Source organism: Orcinus orca, chromosome 17 (genome assembly GCF_937001465.1).
Source record: "Orcinus orca chromosome 17, mOrcOrc1.1, whole genome shotgun sequence".
Lineage (NCBI taxonomy): Eukaryota > Metazoa > Chordata > Mammalia > Artiodactyla > Delphinidae > Orcinus > Orcinus orca.
In genome coordinates, this window is record NC_064575.1 from 71,799,728 (window position 1) to 71,821,529 (window position 21,802).

At 41.8% G+C, this 21,802-nt stretch overlaps 1 protein-coding gene across 4 annotated transcripts in view; it reads left to right on the plus strand.

Annotated features, from left to right (window-relative positions):
* NTAQ1 (N-terminal glutamine amidase 1) overlaps positions 1-21,802 on the plus strand; it is a 189,694-nt gene that overhangs the window by 23,430 nt on the left and 144,462 nt on the right. Inside the window, exon 6 of one of the 4 annotated variants that reach the window (XM_049700553.1) lies at positions 20,536-21,400. The exons of 2 other annotated variants lie outside the window; for them this stretch is intronic. In XM_049700553.1, the coding sequence (XP_049556510.1) occupies positions 20,536-20,573 (38 nt within the window). In that variant the 3' untranslated portion in view covers positions 20,574-21,400. Of the gene's footprint in view, positions 1-4,809; positions 4,999-20,535; positions 21,401-21,802 lie in introns of those variants that run through there. One more of the 4 variants, XM_033419852.2, reaches the window with a different exon arrangement.

Here is a 21,802-nt window from a genome sequence, read left to right on the forward strand (position 1 = left end):
TAGAAAAATGGTACAGGTGAACCTGTTTGCAAGGCAGAAATAGAGACACAGATGTAGAGAACAAATGCATGGACACCGAGGGCGGAAAAGGTAGCGGGATGAATTGGGAGATTGGGATTGACATATATACACTAGTATGAATAAAATAGATGACTAATGAGAATCTGCTGTATAGCACAGGGAACTCCACTTCGCTGTATGGTGGAAACTAACACAACATTGTAAAACAACTATACCCCAATTAAAAAAATAAATAAAAATAAGGAAAAAAAAAAAGTGCACAGATGTGGAACCGGTGGAGAGCGGGCCGGCTGTGTTTCATCCGGGTCGTGGAGAAGCCTTGCCACCACCACTAATAGGTTCCCTGCTTTTTTCCTTGTCCCCTTCCCACCTTTCAGTGTTTTTTGCACAAAGCAGCTAGAGTGATCTTTTAAAAATATAAACCAGATCATCTCACTTCCCTTCTTTAAAACCACCAGCATCACCACTTCACACTGGCTTCAACATGTACTTAAGGTAAAATCCACTGTTCTTACTCTGGCCCACAAGGCCCTGCGGGGTCTGATTGGCTGCCTCTGTGATTCCAGCTCCACCACTCCCAGCCATTCCCCGTCCTGCCTCCCCTGTGACGTTTCTGTCTCCGAGCAGGATGAACTCATTCCTTCCTTAGGGACCTCACATTCCATTTGCTCTGATTTGACCCTTTCGCTCCGTATTTTCTCTTGGCTGTTAGCTCCCTGACAGGTCAACTAATCCTTCCCTGGTCATGTGTCGGAAGCTGCCTGCCCCAGTCAGCGTCAGGCTACTTCACCACTTTTTTCCTTCATAGCAATTATCACTATCTCAAATGATTTTGTGTATTTATTTGTGTAAAGTCTGTTTTCTATTTCTTTTCACTAGCCTGTGAGCTCTCTCTGCCTTGCCTAGTACAGTGTCTGCCACAGTGTAGGCACGCAACAAACGTGCCTCAAGTATTTAATGAAGGAACAATTCCTGTTACTGCAGGGGTCTGGAAGGTCAGGTCTCCTCCCATCCCCTGCAGGATCTCTGGGTAATGCTGGTAAAGTGCTGCTAAATTCTTGCTCTTTGCATTTTTCCCTTTGACTGGATTTTGTTCTTTTTTCAGATTATACTGTCCTTTTGCAAACAGTACTGTTTAGAAAAGGTATATAATTCTCGTTTAGGTTGTACTGTCCTTTTTCTTTAGCAGTCTCGCAAGCCTCCACTCCAAGCCTTACTATTCTTTCACCTTTTGGTCTAGAAAGCACATTACAGATGACTTCCAGAGATAGCAGAGATTATCACGAGTTGATTGAATCATTGTCACTGTCACATTCTTGGTGGGTTCCTCACTCTGGTCACCTGTTGCAAACATATATTGAAAGCACCTTGTCCTGTGTGTCTGGTCGTGACAGTTGGGGATCACATTACTTTTTCCTTCCTTCTAAGCTGACCACATAGCCTGGCATCAGAGAAGTAACTATTTCTTTCACCCTCTCAGTCCAAGGAGAGCATGGCTTTCACCACGATATACTACGGCAGGCATCTGTTAGAGCCAGGCTTTTAATAACATCCATTTGTTATCAAGGGAGCAGTCGTAGCAGAATTTCACTTAGAGTCAGTAGGCAATCTTTCCTGTGGTTTCCATGGGGATCTGGTATTTTAGAGCCATTTCTGGGAAGAACATTGAAAAGAAATTGAGGGGCAAAATGTTAATAACATCACTGTTCTGGCACACACCGTTTCTAGAACCATGGGCAATGGATGAGTCACTTCCCACCCAAGGCCCACAGGGTGCAGAGCTGTGTGTGACCTCCTCAGGGCCAGGTGTGGAGGAGACCTAGTGCCTGCACTCAGAATACAGGAAAAATCAGATTTGAGTCCTTAGCCCCCATTGTAGCTGTGGTTTGTTAGTCACTTGCTGTGTGACCTTGAGGAAGTCACTTAACCTCTCTGGGCCTTCGTTGCTTCACTTAAGAAAGAGTTATTTTGAGGCTCAGATGAGATTGTGTGTGTGTGTCTGAGAGAGAGAGAGGGAATTTTTCATAACTCTGAAAGGTAACGTGTTTTGAATAGCTAACACTTAACTGTGTGCCTAGTAGGTGCTAGATAGCCTTTCTAAGTCCTGTATGTGTATTAACCCATTTAATCCTTAGAACAACAATGTAAGGTAGATAACTGTTACTCTCCCCATGTTGCAGATAGGGAAACCAAAGCACAGTGAGTTAAAGTAACTTACCCAAAGCCACATAGCTAGTGAGTGGCAGAGGCAAGGTTTGAATCCAGATAATCCCACGTTAGGACCAGGCTGCCATCATCTTTACCCAGTTCCCAGTTCATCTCCACATTCTGTAAGCAAATTCCAGTTGCTAGAGAGGTGCTCTCTATCGTGGGGCAGGAATGGGGCATCCAGTTTCCCCGTGGCCTGGGCAAAGTGTCTTTCAAAGCTATCTACCTGAATTAACCAACTTTGTAGTTACTGCAAACAATGTTTATCAATTGATTTCAAACTTTTTTAGCTTAAGATTTGTTGGAGAGGTTGTTAAAAAAAAAAAGGCAGATGCTCAGAACCCTCCCTGAGGGATGCTGATTCAGTAAGCATACCAGTCAGGCTTCAGCTGCAGGTAACAGAAGTCACTCTTGCTGCTTGAAGCCGAAAAGGATTTGATTCAAAGTCACAGAGCAGGGAAGCAAACATTTGGAGAGCAGGGTCATTGGGTGTAGCAGCCAGAGATGCTTCACTACTCTCCCTTGGTGCCTGGACCCATGAATTCTGGCAGCACCGTCATGGCTTACTGCATTCTTTAGGACAGGACCTCAGTATCACCAGGTGGTGTCTCCCAGCTGGTACTGTGCCTCAGCCTTCAGTAGGTCATTTATTCTCCCATCCAGAAGATCAGCTACTTCTGGGTTATGGGGAGCATTGTAAAACCAAAGAATCCTGGGGGCGCCACTTCATTGACTTACTTCTTTTGCTGTAAGTGGATTCGTGATTAGAAGTAATGTTGGCTTTGAGTAAGTCACTTTAACTCACTGTACTTATTTACATGAATCGCCAATGCCAAATTCCATTTCATAGCTTCCTATAATCTGACAGTGGTTGTATTTCCAGATAAATACTTTAGTTAATAGTCATCCTGCTTGTTCCTGATGCTATTGAATGTCAAGAGAACTTACATATAACAGGGATTTTTATTTCAAAACTTGGAATGCATTAGGCATTAGGCCTTTTTTTTTTAATTTAAAAAAAAATTTATTTTTGACTGTCTTGGATCTTCGTTGCTGCCCGCGGGCCTTCTCTAGTTGCATCGAGCGGGGGCTACTCTTCATTGAGGTGCGCAGGCTTCTCGTTGCTATGGCTTCTCTTGTGGAGCACAGGCTCCAGGTGTGAGGGCTTCAGTAGTTGTGGGTGGCGGGCTTTAGAGCACAGGCTCAGTAGTTCCGGCACCCGGGCTGAGTTGCTCCGCGGCATGTGGGATCTTCCCAGACCAGGGCTCAAACCCATGTCCCCTGCATCGTCAGGCAGATTCTTAACTACTGCGCCACCAGGGAAGCCCCACATTAGGCATTTTTAAGTAAACAAAATTACAAAGAAGTGTTGCTGAACTTGATTACATAATTACCTCATTACGGGAAATAATTATTTTGGTCAGTTCTGAACATATCAATCCTTACAGGAATTAAACCAGAATAAAGTATATACTTGGACTCTTTACTGAGTATTGAAGGAGAAGCCAGGGCTTGTTTTGTATGATTACCTCAGGGTGAAACAGAAAAGATATTTAGTGCATCCTTTAAAAAACAATGTCACTTTAAAGTGACCCTTTCGCTTTCCCATCCTCTTAGCTCTGTCAATTAAATGATGTTGCCACTTATTAAACTTCTAGGCAGCTTGGAAATTTTCAAAAATAAAAAAATCAATTTGTTTCAAACTCTGTGGAAGGCAATCCAGATAATTTATTTGTAAAAAATGACCTATGCGCATACCTTTGGCTTAGTAATTCCCCTTCTAGGAATTTATCTTACAGATATACTGCACATATGTAAGATGATGGATAAACAAGGTTACTCAGTGTAACAACAAAACATTGGAAACCACCTACCGGCTCACCCACTGGGGACTGATGAAATGAGTTATGATATAGCTATGGAAGAAAGCATTATGAAGCTATGAAAACAAATGAGGAAGGTTATGTTTCTTACGCTGAGTAGTGGTGTTTTTATTCTTTATCTTAAGCTTATGTTATATTCTTTTGCATGTATTAGATATTTAGTAAAATTAAATTTAAAAAGCAAGTGAAAAAGTGCATTAAAAGAGAAAAAATACGTATTTGTGCAGAATATCTGAAAGAATATCCAACATCCAAAATAAACTGGTAATGTTAGTGGCCTCTGGACAGGAGAACTGGGTGGCTGGTGTCAGAGGAGGGAGGGAAACTTCATCGTATATCCCTTTGTGTTTTTAAGAGTCGTGAGTCCCGTGAATATATTACTCATTAAAAATAAAAAATGGGGCTTCCCTGGTGGCGCAGTGGTTGAGGGTCCGCCTGCCGATGCCGGGGACGCGGGTTCGTGCCCCGGTCTGGGAGGATCCCACGTGCCGCGGAGCGGCTGGGCCCGTGAGCCATGGCCGCTGGGCCTGTGCGTCCGGAGCCTGTGCTCCGCAGCAGGAGAGGCCACAACAGTGAGAGGCCCGCGTACAGCAAAAAAAAATAAAATAAAATAAAAAAATAAAAAATGTATAAACCACACCTTCTCTCACTCAAACATTTACCCACATGACTTTTTTTTTTTAATAAACAAACACAGCTTTTAACAGGTACAGCCTCAGATGTTGTCTGTAGTGAAAGCTGCATTGACCAGCAGCACAAAAAACCGGGATGTGTGGCGCACACTTACAGAGATTGCTGGCAGTGTTCACGTGACGAGAGACTGAGGAACGAGGAAGAATTCCCCAAATTGTTTTTCTATTATACTGCTCTTAGCCTTTTGTCCAGCTGTTCTAACCTTTGATTTGACTGCTGTGAATAAAGGTGAGACCTTTAAATGGCTGGCTGACGAGCTGTTTGTGCACTGGTGAAGGGTGTTTCGGTGCCTTATATGGCTTTGAGCTGCAGTTTGGGTGCAGGAAGGCTCAGGAAGCATGAGCTCATGCAGAGAGAAAACCTTCTTAGTAGATGTCTCTAGATTTCTCTTAAGAATCTTAAAATTACCCCTTGCGGGAACCCATAGTGATAGCCAACATTTATTGGGCACTCATTTTGTAGCAGGCACTGGTCAAAGCTACTGATTTTGTATAAAATGATTAATCCTTGGACTTCTCTGGTGGCGCAGTGGTTAAGAATCCGCCTGCCAATGCAGGGGACATGGGTTCGAGCCCTGGTCTGGGAAGATCCCACATGCCGCGGAGCAACTAGGCCCGTGCGCCAGAACTACTGAGCCTGTGCTCTAGAGCCCGCGAGCCACAACTACTGAAGCCTGTGCACCTAGAGCCCGTGCTCCGCAACAAGAGAAGCCACCGCGATGAGAAGCCTGCGCGCCACAACAGTAACCCCCACTCCCTGCAACTAGAGAAAGCCCGCGTGCAGCAACGAAGACCCAATGCAGCCAAAATTAAATAAATAAATAAATTTATTTTAAAAAAAAGAAAAGATTAATCCTTACAACAGCCTTATGAAGTAGAGATTATTATTATCTCTGTTTCCCAGATGAGGAAACACGTGTGGACAATGTTTCCAAAGGAGCACAGTTACTACTCAAACGAACGTGATCTGAACCTGGGTTTGACTCCAAAATTACTAGCCCCTAAGATGACAGTCCAGTCACATTGGAATAAATCCAAAGGCGAAATTAGGGCACTGCTTCTCAAGCTGGTCTCGGGGCTGAGATGCTGGGTGGATTATAAAAGTGAGAGCCTAGGGAAGTAATGGGGTGGCCTGTCTTTGGAATGTGGGGTGTCTTTACTGCATGAGAGCCTCAAACCTCAAGATGAGATTCAGGGCTTAATCTTGTAGGAAAAAAAGGGGCCAGGGGGGCAAGCTCTTAAACAGGGGAGAGATGTAGGGAAACTAGCATCTTGTAGGGTGTCCTTGAGCTGTGATTGTCAGGTGGGGGCTGGCAGAGGGGAGACCAGAGGGAAGAGGCCTCCGCATGCAAACAGATGGGGGTCAGGACTATGGAGACCGTCATGGAAATGGGAGGAAGGATGGGTCTGGGAGATTTTGTTTTGAGGATTTGGTTGGGCTCACACCAGTTGAAGGTTGAAGAGGAAACAAGGAGATAAGAGCATGCTTAAGATGCTCTATCATGCAGGGGTGCATAGAGGAGATGCTTCATCACACTTTTACGTTCGGGTGCGTTTAATGCATCCGCCACATACTCTGCTCAGGGCTTCCCGAGTCTCACATTTGTCCGCCAAAACAGTTCTTCTAGAAGGTGTAGCAGATGCTGTCAATCCCTCCCTCCCCTGTAGTGCCCATCTCCCCTTACTCTTCCTCACCTGAGTGAAGCCCTTGTGCGTCCGTGAAGGGCTTTCCCTGGTCCTAATGCACTTGGCCCTGGCTCAGGCAGGCTGGAAGCAGGGAGGACTTAACACGCCCAGAGCAGCCTTCAGCTGCTGATGTGCTGGAGCTGGTGGGTAAATGCTTCTGCTTTTTTTCTCCTCAAAGGGTAGAGCTTTGAGTGGGGTGCTGCACCCTCTCCCAGGCGTCCCCAGCAGGGTTGAGCCCCGCCCTAGCCACTCAACACCTGCTCAGCAACCTGCTTTCTTGCCTCTCCTGACTCACTTCCCCACTCCTTGCTGTGCTTCCTGGGATCCCCCGTCTCAAGGTCTGCTTTCCCAGCCTAAGGCAGTTGACAGATGATACTAGCTAGGCCCAGAGAGGTTATTTCACTTCTTCAAGCTTACAAATCCAGTGTGTAGGAAATCTAGGATTTTAATTCAGCTCTTCTAAACCCAGTGGGCTCCTGAGGTTATTTTCTGCTAACCATGTTTTGTATCTGCTGTAACAACTCCCTGAGTCTTTTTACATGTCTGGCTTTCCTACTAGAGTCTGGCCAGTTAGACTCCAGTATAAACTAATAAACGGCAGAAACTATGATCCCGATCATTTTGTAACCAAGATCAACAAGAACAGTGACTTTCACAGACAGATGCTCAGTGAGGATTTGTTGAAAGGAAGAGACGGAGCAAGAGGAAGGCGGAGGCAAAGGCAGGCAGGTGCACGACATTGGAGCTAGGACGAGAGTCTCCAGGCATCCTGGCCTGGGCCCTGAGGGCGACTTGCCTCGAAGGAGACCATGGTGAGAGGGTCAAAAGCAGAAGACCCAGAGGAGGCACAGCGGCGAGCAGAAAAATTGGTGGAGAACTAAAAAAATACTTTTTCTGGAAATCACTTATGAGGAAAGATAAACCTAACGAAATAGTCCTTTTCAGTGCATATAAGGGGAGTTTTTTTTTAAATTTATTTTTTGTTTTTAATATGAGATGAGTAATCTTAGCTTTGTAGGAAAAACATAAGATGGGTTCTCACCCAAGAGTAAGCTCTACAAATCAGATACTCCAGGGCAGTATTTTTCAAACTGTGCTTTACAAGGCAGTAGGACTTCTAAGGATCTCTCAAGAATAGGTTAGTAGATCATAAAAATTGATTAATACTTACTGAACTTTAATTAGACCATGGGGCCAAGCCCTAGGCTATGTCTTGGGCTGCATTATGGCATTTAATCCTCCCAGTTACCCTTTGGTAGGTACTGCTATCATCCCTGCCTCACAGATGAGGAAGCTGATGCTCAAAGTGGTCACCCAGCTAGTAAGTGAACCAGGTGGGATTTAGCCCCCGGGTTATTTGACTCTGGAGCCCATGACCTTCACAGGCAAGGCTGTAGGTACCCTCCTCCCCACCCCTTGGCCAACCACACTCTCCCTCCACCAGAACTGAAGCTCAGGTTTTGACACGTGGACAGCAAGCTGGGGAATGGGAACTACACTGTTGGTCAGGGGTTTGGAGAGAGTGCATGAAAATGTGCCACACTTTGCCTTCTCTAGAAGTCTTGGAGCTTTGCTTTCCCACTGTGCAGGGGAGTTTTTAAAATGCATTTTGATGAATGCATTCTGCTCTCTTGGTACACAAGGGGGAGCATTGAGCACAGGAATGGGAATAACATTGCTACAGGGAGTGAATTCTTGCTCTTTACCGGAAAGAGTTTCTCTCTCTTTCTCTTTCTCTCTCAGTAGGATTTCCTGAGAACAAAACCAGTTTTCTGCCTAATCACAATACTATTATCATCATGTCCAAGAAGTTAATATTGATGAAACCGTATTATCTAATACATTGTCTATATTCAGATTTCCCCGAATATTGCCAAGATGTCCTTTATTGCTTTTTCTTTTTCTTTTATTTTGATCCAGAATCAATTTTGTATTCTCTTAATATTAGATCATGGTCATTTTTCTGAAATATTTTGGTACAAAATGTTCATAATTTTTACTGGCTATTTACTATCCCATGCAGCTGATTTTTCATGATTTATTAGTTTCTCTTTGGTTATTCCTGTTATAAGCATAACATGGTGTTAGGCGGGGCTTTTCCTTTCTCAATTTTGACTCAGGCACCAATTCAATAGATATCAGATTGCAAAGTGAGAGTGAGACTGATAATCATGTATGGCACTCACCAAGTGTCACAGGTCAGGTTCCTCGGAAAAGCCTCCTGATGGAGATTTTTGTACAGGAGGTTTATTGAAGAGTGTTTGGGGATCAACACCTATGGAGGAATAAAGGAAGTAGCGCTGGAAGAAGGAATAGTTGAACTTTGATGCAGTCACTACAAAGGCCTCAGCTGGCCCTCTGCTAGCTCTGGAGATGGTCTTGCAGAATTGTTCCCTATTGGGGCAAGGAGATTGGGTCTTTGTACCAGTCATTGGGTGCAGATTGCCCCTGGGAAGTGGCCATGACCTTGGGTAAGATAGCTAGTTTGGACCAATTTTCAAAGAGACTCAGGGTGGCAGTGAGGGCCTCAGTCCTGTGGGGAGATCTGGGCAGAGACCACAGCATCCACTACACCAGGGGAATTCTCATGGACCTGTCGTCTAAGTCCTGGATCCCTGCAGCCAGACTGAATACACAAGTGGGCGTGTGGAAATGGACGGAGGGTGGAGAGATGCTATTGGAGAGAGCATTGCATGTTGGGACTCCTCCCTCCCTCCCCAGGGGAAAGGCCTGGATGCTACCTCCTTACCTGAAAGTGTGTGATGGGGGCTTCCTCAGGACCATATATTGAGCTTGAGATTTTTTTTTCTACTGTTGGGGGAAAAGAGAAGTGGCTAGACTTGCCTGTGGCAGCAGGACACAGAGGGTGGTGTTTGGTTTTGCCCTCCCAGGGTTTGTTGGGGCAAAGGATGAGAGAGTGTTTCCTAGGACTCAAATGTGAGTCACTTGGGAGAGAGAGTACTAGGCTAGAGCTATTTTTAAAAATATATTTTAAAAAAGTCCTCTAAGACTCACAAGAAGTTGCAAAAATAAAACAGAGAGTTCCCGTGTGCCCTTCACCCAGCTTTCCCCAATGATAACATCTTATATAACCATAGTGCATTTTCAAAACTAGGGAATTGACATTGACATTGGTACAGTGTCTTGGTTTTTATCATTTTTTACATTCACGTGTGTATGTATTACTATGAAATTTTATTACATGTATAGATTTGTAGATTTATGTAATTACCACCATAGTCAGGATACATAGTTGTCCTATAACTAGGAAGAAACTCCCTCACATTCCATCTTTGCAGTCAGACCCTCCAGTGGACCCTATTCCCTGGCAATGACTAATCTCTTCTCCATCACTATAATTTTATCATTTTCAAGAGTGTTACATAGTAGAATCATGCAGTGTGTAACCTTTTGAGATTGGCTTTTTTCACTCAGCAGAAATAACAGCTTTGAGTTCCAGCCATGCTGTTGCATGTATCAATAGTTCATTCTTTTTTATAGCTTAGTAGTATTTAATCGTATACCTATATACAGTTTATCCAGTCCCAGTGGGAGTCATTTTAAGTCCTGCCCAGCATACTTTCTGGGAGGGTGAGAGGAAATCAAATGATGAAGTCTGAATGGAGAGGATTGCCAGGGAGCCTGGGGCAGAGGGGGTGGTGGCAGCTGAGAGGGAATGCTTCTCCTTTGTCCTGAGAATTAAAACTGGAGCGGTTCCCAGAGATGGGGATCTCCAGAGATCCCATGAAAAGTGCACAAGCAAGAAAAGTGCACAAGTGCACAAGGCAGTTTTTTATAGCTTCGAAGCCCAGAGAGCACGAAGTTGGCTTACGATGGTGCCAGTCACAAGCCAATTAAAGTATTTCCAGGCATAACCATTTCCGTCTACACCATTGGTACTTTGACATGGGGTCCAGAACAGCAGCTAGTGAGTGGGGGAGGGAATGTGAAAGAGTCGTGGAAGAGAGCAGAAATTGCATATGAGACTCCCTTCCCCCACCCCGACACCTCTCACTGAACAACTGGCTCTAGCTGGGAAGGGGGGGGAAAGCGTTGGGATGAAACTGAATTGTTGATTAATATAATGACCTGACACATGGAATTACTCTATTAAGACCATGTTTGTGACTTGATGTGACATCAGACTGTCATTACTTGGAAGTGACCAGAGCAGGCAGGGTCCTGCAATAGTTGTCATCTGGAGTCAAGGACAAGCCCCTTTTTTCCTCCTAATGGCACTCCCCCTCAAATGAATAAATTTTTGGAGGGATGGTGGGAGAAAAACAAAGTATGTTTTGATTATGTCCACCAGCAGTTACATAAATAACTTGGAAATAAACATCTTTTATACATAAGCCTTTTTTTTCTTTTATAGTATACTTCGAGCAGATTCCTGGAAATGGGGTTAATAGGTTAAAGGGCATGGATATTTCTGTGATTCTCAAAACATATTGCCAAGTTACTTTTCTAAAGGTTTGTACCAATTTACCTTCCCACCAGATAATGCGTGGAAGTTAATATCATAAGATTGTTAGTATAATGGGGTTTAAATGCTATTTCATGTTTGGAATAATTTTTAAAGTGCTTCTGTAATATGACACTTTTTGCATTAGGTGTTTTATCAATCTCTTTAAACTCGACATTAATATCTTGAATGCAGAATATTGTTAAGGGTCTGATTTAATAAGTTGATTACTGGCTATTCACATTCAGCTTCCAGGGGATTCCCTGGCGTACTTAGAAGAAGACCAAATCCTGTAGGATTTGTGGGCAAGAAAGAAAGGGAGAGGTGAAGGCCAGATGATCAGTGAATACAAGAGACAGGTTCAACAGCCATGAGTGAGAGGTAAACAAATGAAGCGAGGGACCAGGAGCAAGGAGATGGCCGTGAGGTCAAGAGGTGATGTGGAAATGGACCTTGGGAGACAAAGATTCTAGCACAGGCCCCAAACAAGGAAATACGCCTTCCCCCCAACCCCCAAATATCAATGAATTCAAAATTTATTTTTTTAAAAAACCATAACATTTACTATCTTAACCATTTTAAGTATACAGTTCAGTAGTGTTCAGTATATTCATACTGATGTGAAATAGATTTGTAGAACCTTTTCATCTTGCAAAATGGACATTTTTACCCATTGAAGAAAAACACCCTTTTCCTTTCTCTCCCCAGCCCCTGGTAGCCACCATTTATTTATTGTTTCTACGAGTTTGACTACTTCAGATACCTGATATAAGTGGAATCATGCTGTATTTGTCTTCTTTTGTGACTGGCTTATTTCACTTAGCATAGTGCCCTTGAGGTTCATCCATGTTGTATAGCACTTGACAGGATCTCCCTCCTTTTTAAGGCTGAATAATATTCCATTGTATGTATATACCACATTTTGTTCATCCATTCATCTATCAATTGATATTTGGGTTGCTTCCATCTTTGGCTATTGTGAATAGTGCTAAAGCATGGGTGTGCAAATACCTCTTCAAGAACCTGATTTCAATTCTTTTTTTTAAAATTTCAATTCTTTTGAATATATATCCAGATGTAGGTTGCTGGGTCACATGGTAGTTCTATTTTTAATTTTTTGAGGACCTGCCGTAACTGTTTTTTATGGTGTTTTACATGTTTTTTACCATTTACAATCCCACCAACAGTGCACAAGTGTTCCAGTTTCTCCTTATTCTCACCAACACTTGTTATTTTCTGTTTTTTTTTTTTTAATAGTAGCCATCCTAATGGGTGTGAGGTGGTACCTCTGTATGATTTTGACTTGCATTTCCCTTAAGATTAGTGATGTTAAGCATCTTTTCATATGCTTGTTGGCTGTTGGCATATCATCTTTGGAGAAATGTTTATTCAAGTCCTTTGCTCATTTTAAAATCAGGTTATTTGATTTTTTGTTGTTGAGTTGTAGGAGTTCTTTATATATTCTGGATATTAACTCCTTATCAGATTCATGATTTGCAAACATTTTCTCTCATTCCATAGGTTGGCTTTTAACTCTGTTAATTGTGTCTTTTCATGCACAAAATTTTAAAGTTTGATGTAATCCCATTTGTCTACTTTTGCTTTTGTTGCCTGTGCTTTTGCTGTCATATCCAAGAAATCATTGCCAAGTCCAATGTCATAAAGCTTTTTCCCTGTGTTTTCTCCTAGGAGTTTTACAGTTTTAGATTTTTAAGTCTTTAATCCATTTTTAGTTAGTTTTTGTGTATGCTGTAAGATAAGGTTCTAACTTCATTCTTTTCCCTTTGGATGTCTAGTTTTCCCAACACCATTTGTTGAAGAGACTGTTCTTTCCCCTTTGATATTAGCAACCTTGTCAAAAATCATCAATTGTTATTTTTTTTTAATCAATGGAAAAATAATAACAAGATCACGGAATTCTTCTTTTGTGACGTATATTTGGGACATATAGTGACTATTTGAATGAGGTGGAGAGGTCCAAATAAAAAACATAAAAATGTGAATAAAACTTTGAGACTGTTGGATGGGGACCTTGTAACACCTTTTCTTAAGATGTCATCAGTGCCAATGGGCAGCAGTTGATTGATAAACTAATTAATTCACCAAATAAGTGATTATTGAGTGCCTACTATACAGACACTAACCAGGCCAAGGGAATACAGGTGTATATAGGAGACAAGTCCCTGCTGTGTGTGTTTCTGTGTAGGATCTCATTTTCTGTTAGCAGCATCAACAAAAATGTGTGTGCTGGCCCTACCTCTGCAAGGAATTTGGAGAGGTAAAAGAGACTGTGAGATGCTGTCCATGCTGTGAAGGGCCCGTGTGAGCTTATTCTTACCGTGGCCCCAGATACCCTTCATGTCCACTGCTCTTTGCTAAGGGTTAATACCTGATGAGATGGACCCATTTTGTAGCTTGGAGAATGAAAAGGATGAGGGCTTAAAGGCTGGGTCTTACATCCAGATGTCTGAAGGAGTCTGTGTTCCATCTGAAGCTGCTCTCCATGGGACTATTTCTCAGGGTCTCCCCAGACGTATCCCACTCTGGTTGAAACCAAAGGTTCATTTCAATAACCTAAGTGCTCCATTCAAGAAACACAGAAAATAGGGTAATGTCCCTTTTCTGTTCTACAGTTCAGTTTAGGATACCACGACATTGAATTAGTTGTTGTGCCTCCTGTAGTCTGTGACAGTTTCTCAATCTTTCTTTGTTTTTCATGACCTTGGCAGTTTTGAGGAGAACTGGGCATGTATTTTGTAGAGTGTTGGGCCCAGTCACTTTTAAAAACAAATTTTATTGGCGTATAGTTGATTTACAATGTTCTAATCATTTTTAATGCATTATTTTGTGGTCTTCGTAGAGCCCAGAGTTAAAGCAGTTCTCGAGTTATTCATAAAGGTAGTTTTCTAGGTTGGATAGACCTGAATGGACCCTTGTAACTCATACAATAATTTAAAAAATCCATTGCCTAGAAGGGAAAACTGCAGGTATGAGTCACCCTGACAGAGTCCAGCACTGGCCAGGTTTATATCTGTTTGGTTTTACATTATAGCCGATCTGTTAGTCAGGGTCTTGGAAGGAAAATCTAAGATACACTCAGCCAGGATTTTGAAGACAATTTAATGAAGGGACTGTTAACCCAGGTGAGTCAGTGTCTTAGCTTGAGCTTCTATAAAAATATCATAGATTAAGTGGCTGAAAGTACAGATGTTTATTTCTCACAGTTCTGGAGGCTGGGAAGTCTAAGACCAGAGCCTTGGTGAGGGCTCTTTTCCTGGCTTGCAGATGACTGCCCTCTTTCTCCTCGCATGGAGGTGGACGAAAGCTCTGGTCTCCCTCTCGCTCTTTTTTAAAAAAATTTATTTATTTTGGTCGTGCCGGGTCTTAGTTGCGGCACATGGGATCTTTGTTGAGGCATGTGGTATCTTTTAGTTGCAGCATGCAGACTTCTTAGTTGCGGCATGCAGACTCTTAGTTGCAGCATGCATGTGGGATCTAGTTCCCTGACCAGGGATCAAACCCAGACCCCCTGCATTGGGAGCGCAGAGTCTTACCCACTGGACCACCAGGTAAGTCCCTCTGGTCTTTCTTTCTCTGCTTAAAAGGGCACTTATCCCACTATGGGGACCCCACCCTCATGACCTAATGTACACCTAATTACCTCCCAAATGTCCCACCTCCAAATACCATCACATTGTGGGTTAGAGCTTCAACATATGAAATTCGGGGGGTGGGGGGACAGAAGCAAGCAGCCCATAATAGGCAGGGATAAAAGGAACCAATAGGGGTGTTGAGGCTCTCAGGGACTGTCAGCAGAGGGAAGCTGTTCCACACGAAGGCCTGAAGGAGCAGGGGAGGAAATTGTATCATGGATCTCAGAGCTGCAGATGGCAGTTGTGAGTTGGGCAGGGGGCCCAGCAGGAGCTGTAGTAGTAGAGATATGAAGACATTGCCAGAACATTGAGGCAGGAGAGAGCAGGAAATATCCAACCTTCCATGTCCTCTCTTCCAGTTCCCAGTTGTTGTCACCCTTTGGCCAAACCCAACCAGAAGCTAAGGGCAAAGGAGCCTGGACATTGCAGTCCTTCATAATCAGCCCCTCCAGGCCACACAGAAGGGTAGGGAATGGAGGAGAGTGTGTGTAAATGGTGAATAGCCAGCACAGATACTTAAAAGTGTACCTATGTTGACTCTATCCATTTATTTAGTAATGCAAACTTTCGGAGGGCAGAAACACGACCTTTTTGTAAACTAAGCAATTGTATACATTTCCTAGGGCTGCATGCATAACAAAGTATCACAAACTCTGTGGCTTAAAATAACAGACACAAATTCTAACAGTTCTGGAAGCTCGAAGTCTGAAATCAAGGTGTCATCAGGGCCACGCTCCCTCTGAAACCGGCAGGGGAGGGTCCTTTCTTGGCTTTTCTAGCTTCTGATGGTTACATTCCTTGGCTTGTAGATGCATCATTCTAGTCTCTGTCTCCAAGGTCACATTGTCCTCTCCCTGTGTGTTTCTGCTTCCTCTTCTTCTAAGGAGACTAGCCATATTGGGTTAAGGGCCACCCTACTCCAGTATGACCTCATCTTTTAAAAAAAAAATTTTTTTTTTAATAGTTTATGATGAGCAAATCTTACTGTTTTCTTTGTTGTTTTTTTTAAAATTAATTTTTATTGGAGTATAGTTGCTTTACAATGTTGTGTTAGTTTATGCTGTACAGCAAAGTGAATCAGTTACACGTATACGTATATCCCCTCTTTTTTGGATTTTCTTCCCATTTAGGTCACCACAGAGCACTGAGTAGAGTTCCCTGTGCTATATAGTAGGTTCTCATTAGTTATCTATTTTATACATAGTAGTGTATATATGTCAATCCCAATCTCACAGTTAATCCCCCCACCCCCAGTATCCATAAGTTTGTTCTCTACATCTGTGTTTCTATTTCTGCTTTGCAAATAAGTTCATCTGTACCATTTTTCTAGATTCCACATATAAGCAATATTATATGATATTTGTTTTTCTCTTTGTGACTTACTTCACTCTGTATGACAGTCTCTGGGTCTCTCCATGTCTCTGCAAATGTCGCCATTTTGTTCCTTTTTATGGCTGAGTACTATTCCATTGTATATATGTACCACATCTTCTTTATCCATTCTTCTGTTGATGGACATTTAGGTTGCTTCCATGTCCTGGGTATTGTAAATAGTGCTGCAATGAACATTGGGGTGCATGTATCTTTTTGAATTATGGTTTTCTCTGGGTATATGCCCAGGAGTGGGATTGTTGGGTCATATGGTAGTTCTATTTTTAGTTTTTTGAGGAACCTCCAAGTATGACCTCATCTTTTTTTTTTTTTAATTTTAATTTTATTTTGACCTCATCTTAAATAAACTAGTTACATCTTAAGTGACTCTATTTCCAAGCAAGGTCAAATTCTGAAGTTGTGAATGGACATGAGTTCAGGGGGACACACCACTACACTACTGAAATTCTTTTTTTTTTTTCAGTTGAGGAGAAGGAGGCAGAACAAGTAACTTGTCTAGGTCACAGAAAATGGTTGAGCTGAGTTTAGAAGCATATTTTTAACTATTAATTAGCCAAAATGTCTTCCTCCTTCCCATCTGCCTGCCCCCTTGCCAGCCACCAACCCCGTACTTTCATTACTTATTTTCTCATTCAAGGACAACTTGGATGTTAGTTGACCTTAATTTCAGTGGACAAAAATGACTGGGTTTGTTGGCTATTGGGTGGGGGGATGTGTGAGGAAAAGAAAAATCTCTCAGCCTCCTTGAGATTTACTTTTCTTTTTGTTTGTAAAATAACAAAAATGAAACCTATCTCATTTAGTGGTTGTGAGCATTAAATAAAATTTATGAGAAAGTGCTTGGCAGAGTCTTCCAAAGCATGCATGCAACCCTGAGGAATTTTATAGACAAAATTTCAGAGAGTAAAGAGGACATTATTCATGCATGGTGTTAATTTATATTCTTGAATTTCTGCATTGTTGACATGCCTTCAAGTCTTAGACAAATGAACAAGAAACAGAAGTAGTGTAGCACAGATCTTCAGCATTGCCTATAAGTTTAGGTTGCTATTTAGCCTCTTTCAAACAGTAAGTAATTTACTTTCATCCTCTCTGCTAGGTTATAGCAAAAGTTGATGTCATATCTCTTGCTATTTACCAGCAAAATTACTTTGGTCATGTTGCTTAGCTTTATGATCTTGTGTTGTAAAGGTTAAAAGGAAACACACACACACAGAGGAAGGAACACATACAAGGTCCTACTACAACTCCTGGTACATTAAAAGTGATCAGAAATTGAAAGTTAAAAAATTTTTTTATCACATTATTATTACCATTAGTGTTATTAATATCATTGATATGCACAGGAATCGAGTTATAGATACTTGGCTAATGAACTTTTTTTTAACTTTTAAAAATTTTGAACTAATTTTAGACTTAAAGAAAAGTTACAAAAATAGTACAGAGAATTCCTATATATGCTTCACTAGCTTTCCCTAATGTTAACATCTTAACTAACCACAGTATGATGATCAAAACCAGGAAATTAAGATTGTTATAATACGATTAAGTAAATTACAGATCTTACTTGAAATTGCTTGTTTTCCTGTTTAACTTTCCAATTTCCTATAGCGATCCAGTGAATTTATGAGACGAGACTAGCTTAGTCTTCTCTAATGTAGTTTTTTATTGTGTTTCATGATCTCGACACTTTTGAAAAGAACTTACCGGTTACTTTGTGGAATGTCCTTCAATTTGGGTTTGTGTTTTCTTTGATTAAACTGAGGTAATGCAGTTTCGGCAAGGATACCTCAGAAGTAATGTTACATCTTCCACCATGTACCATATCAGGAGGTACATGATGCCAATATATTTTATAACTGGTGTTGCTAACCTTGACCTCTTGGTTAAAGTGGTACTTGTCAGGTTTCTCCATTTTAAGTTACTGTTTTACCTTTTGTAGCTAACAAATATCTTGGGGAGATACTTTGAGACTATGAATATATCCTGTTTCTCATACTTTTGCACACTCGTTCTAGCATCTATGGAGGATTCTTGCCAGCAGCAGTTACTAATGTGGTATTTGCTTACTGGAGATTTTCTATTTCCTTCATGCCTATGTTTATTAATTGGAATTCCTCTCTAGGGAAGAGTTGTTCCTTCTCCCCCACTTATTTATATTAGAATGAGCTTGTACACATTTTATTTTATGGGTTATAATCGGATACTGTCATTATTAATTTTGTTGCTCAGATTGTTCCAGCTTTGGCCACTAGGAGCATAGTCAGGCTGGCTCCCGTACCCTTTCAACGCGCTCTATCATTTGTTTGTATCTCCTCACGTTATGGCACTTCCTTCTTTTTCTAAGCTCATCTTGCATTTTCCTTGCCCCAACGCTGGAATCAACCTTTTTTCCGAAAAGCACTAGTTCCTTCTATTGGAGGATGAATTTAGAAACCATGATCTTGGTGGTGGGTGTGCTCATTGCTACTGGGGTGTCATTGTTTCTAGGTCCTCTCAGTGGACAGAGCTAGGAAATATGTATATGTATACTAAACACACACACATCTACATTTATTTCAGTATGAATCTGTATAAATATGAAAAGCCATAATGAATATTTTCATTCTAAAGTAAATGCATGAGTATGTGTAAGGTACGCTTCAATTCGTCTCCCCCAAATAAGGAGAACATTACAGTATTGCTTGTTTACTTGAAATAAACGGTCAGTAGTACTTGTTTACTTTAAGTTTTGAATTTTTTTTTTTCTTTTTTTGCGGTACGCGGGCCTCTCACTGCTGCGGCCTCTCCCGTTGAGGAGCACAGGCTCCGGACGCGCAGTCTCAGCGGCCATGGCTCACGGGCCCAGCCGCTCCGCGGCACGTGGGATCCTCCCGGACCGGGGCACGAACCCGCGCCCCCTGCATCGGCAGGCAGACTCTCAACCACTGCGCCACCAGGGAAGCCCTACTTTCAGTTTTATGTTATGATTCACATAGCTGAGGTTATTAGAGAAGAGACCTAACCTCAGAGAATTCCGAAAACAGAAAAAAAAGATCATAGAGGTATCCAATTCGTGTTTCCTAAACTGGTATTCCATGGGGTACTGTTTTGGGAGGTGTTAATAGGCTCATCAGGATAAAAGGGCTCTGTGGCCCAGTGAATTTGGGAAACTTGTCACGGTAGATCCCCCCCACACTTGTGTAACACTGCTCAGGGATTATTAAAGGAGTTTTTTAAAAAAATGTTTTTCAGAAAACTTATATTTTATAAACAAAATATCACACAAACTTTATAGAAGCAGAAGATATAAAAGAAGAAAACGTCAAATTTATATGCAATTTTTGTTGTATAAATTTATTTGAGACTAAATGTTGGTCTGCACAATAACGTGAAATTTTTAAAGTAAGTGTGACCACATTCCTTGTTAAGAGAAGCTGCTATAAGGTATGTCTTCAGATGGCTTTTAAAATCTATGGGGAAAATGACATTTGCTTCAACAGGGGCAGATATATTCTTTAGAAAAAAGGTGTTCTCCACTCCTGCTTATGGAAATACAGCTCAACAGAACTTATGGGAAAACTAACAACAAAGACAAAATATCCTGTTTCAAAGTAGTCATTTTGCGGATGAAGGTAGAAACCTACAATCTTTCCCCCCAAGAGCATTTCATATTTAAACCTTCTATTTTTAACCTGATGGTGGGATTCATGGCTAATGCTTATGAGATCTGTGTCTAGACAGTTGAGAAAAACAGGAAATGAGTTACATTGTTGTAGCTTAAGATAATTTAACCTTTTGTCTTCTAGCTCCAAGCTGTGCCTGCTTTTAAAAAAAAAAAAAAGAACATTCCTTCTCTCCTGAGAATTTCAGGGCATTTAGGGAACTATAATAATCCAAGGCCTCTTCAGGGAGCAGAGATAGCTATTTTGGTGGAAAAGGAAATGAGAACATGGTTTACTGGGCTTGGCCTATGAAATGAACACAGCCATTTGGAGGAACATGTTGCTCTCTTCTGAATTCTGAGTGTGTGCTCACAGCTGTCTCGGATGGTGTGCTTCTAAAGGGCAGGAACTCAGCCTGGCTAACCCAGTCTCCCTGTGTGCTGGTCGCATCGTGTGATGCTGTAGGACATACAGTGTCCCCCAGAAGAGCAAGTTAAGAAGCAGCAGCTGGCATCTATAGAATGCTTTCTATGTGCCAGGCACTGAACTAAGCACATTCACATACATGATCTTGTTTAATTCTCTCAACGACCCTAACAAGGTGTGGCTATTACTATTACCCCCATTTTACCCATGAAGAAATGGAAGCACAGAGAAGTTAAGGAACTTTGCAAGAGTAGCAAACCTGGCATTTGAACCCAAATCAATATGATTCTAGAACCTATGTTCTTAGTTGGTATGCTGTACTGTAGTAGGGCTGTTTTGAAGATTAAATGAGATGATGTATATAATAAATTTATCATGGTTTCTGGCCCATAGTAGGCATCGTAACTAACTCCTGCTATTATTTACACGTATAAGTAAAATAATACTATTCTTCTTTACAAGTAGATGATGACAGGGGACTTCCCTGGTGGTCCAGTGGTTAAGACTCCATGCTTCCAATGCAGCGGGTGCGTGTTCGATCCCTGGTTAGGGAACTAAGACCATGCGTGCCCCTTGGCGTGGCCAGAAAAACAACAGCAGCGACAACAACAAAACAACAGGGCTCGCTGCACTGAGAGGCAGGAACCGGAGCCTCGTGGCCATGAGTCCATTTGGCAGTTCGGAATTCTTTAATAGAAGAAATGTAAAATAACTCGATGTTGGAGAAGATGAGCACTCTGTTTTGTGGCCATTAAGTCCACAGATGCGCACTGGTTGATAGCAGAGGAGAGGCACCAAGTTACACTTGACCTTAAAGCAACAGGATGGTCGGAATTAAGTGAGAGAGATGCCGTCTACAAAGAGTTCTCTTTCAAAAATTTTCATCAGGGAACACAGCACTTATCTCCTTATGCTGGTCATCGAGTCACACAGTGGGTCACACACATCACTGGTCCACCCCCTTCCTCCCGTGTGAGGAAGCCAAGTCTGAGAAGAAGTAACTATCGAAGGCATTTGGCTTTATGTCCTGAGTTGCCCTACAAACAGAGAAGATGAATCATCACCTGGAGTGGTTCAATGTGTACAACAAGGTCCAGATAACTCTCACATCACATGACTGTGGTTGACTGACCAAAAGAGATGTGAAACTGGCCAAGTTTTTATTGAAAAAGGCAGCTGCTTCTGTGTGATTTCTTCCAAAACACATGTAAAATCTTATATACACATCTAGCTCCAATGTATTTTGAAGGCAATTTACATGAACAAATTAAGCTGTAAATTTAGTTCACCTTTTGAACTATCACATTTTGTAAAATCAGTGCTTAAATAAAAATTATTTAAACTTGAAAAAAAAAACCAACAAAAAACAAGTAGATGATGACACTCACCCTCACCCTTCTCCTTGTAAGATGCACAGTGCATAGTGCTTCTAAGTAGCTGTTGAATCGAGTGAATTGAATAGTGATTTTATTGAATGTATTTATTACCTGCAACATTATAGTGGGGCTGGAGATACAATGATGGCATCAGCTGGTCAGGTTAGAGAGTCTGTAAACAAGTAAAGGAAACTGGCTCACACAGCAATAAAGTCTACAATTGGCTTTATTAACCATTGCTTCTCAGAGTCTAAGAAATGGCCGTATACCACACACAACAAATATTACATTAAGGGTCTGCTTTGTCACACTCAAAGATATTAGGGATACAGTATTAGGTAAGACATAATCCTTGT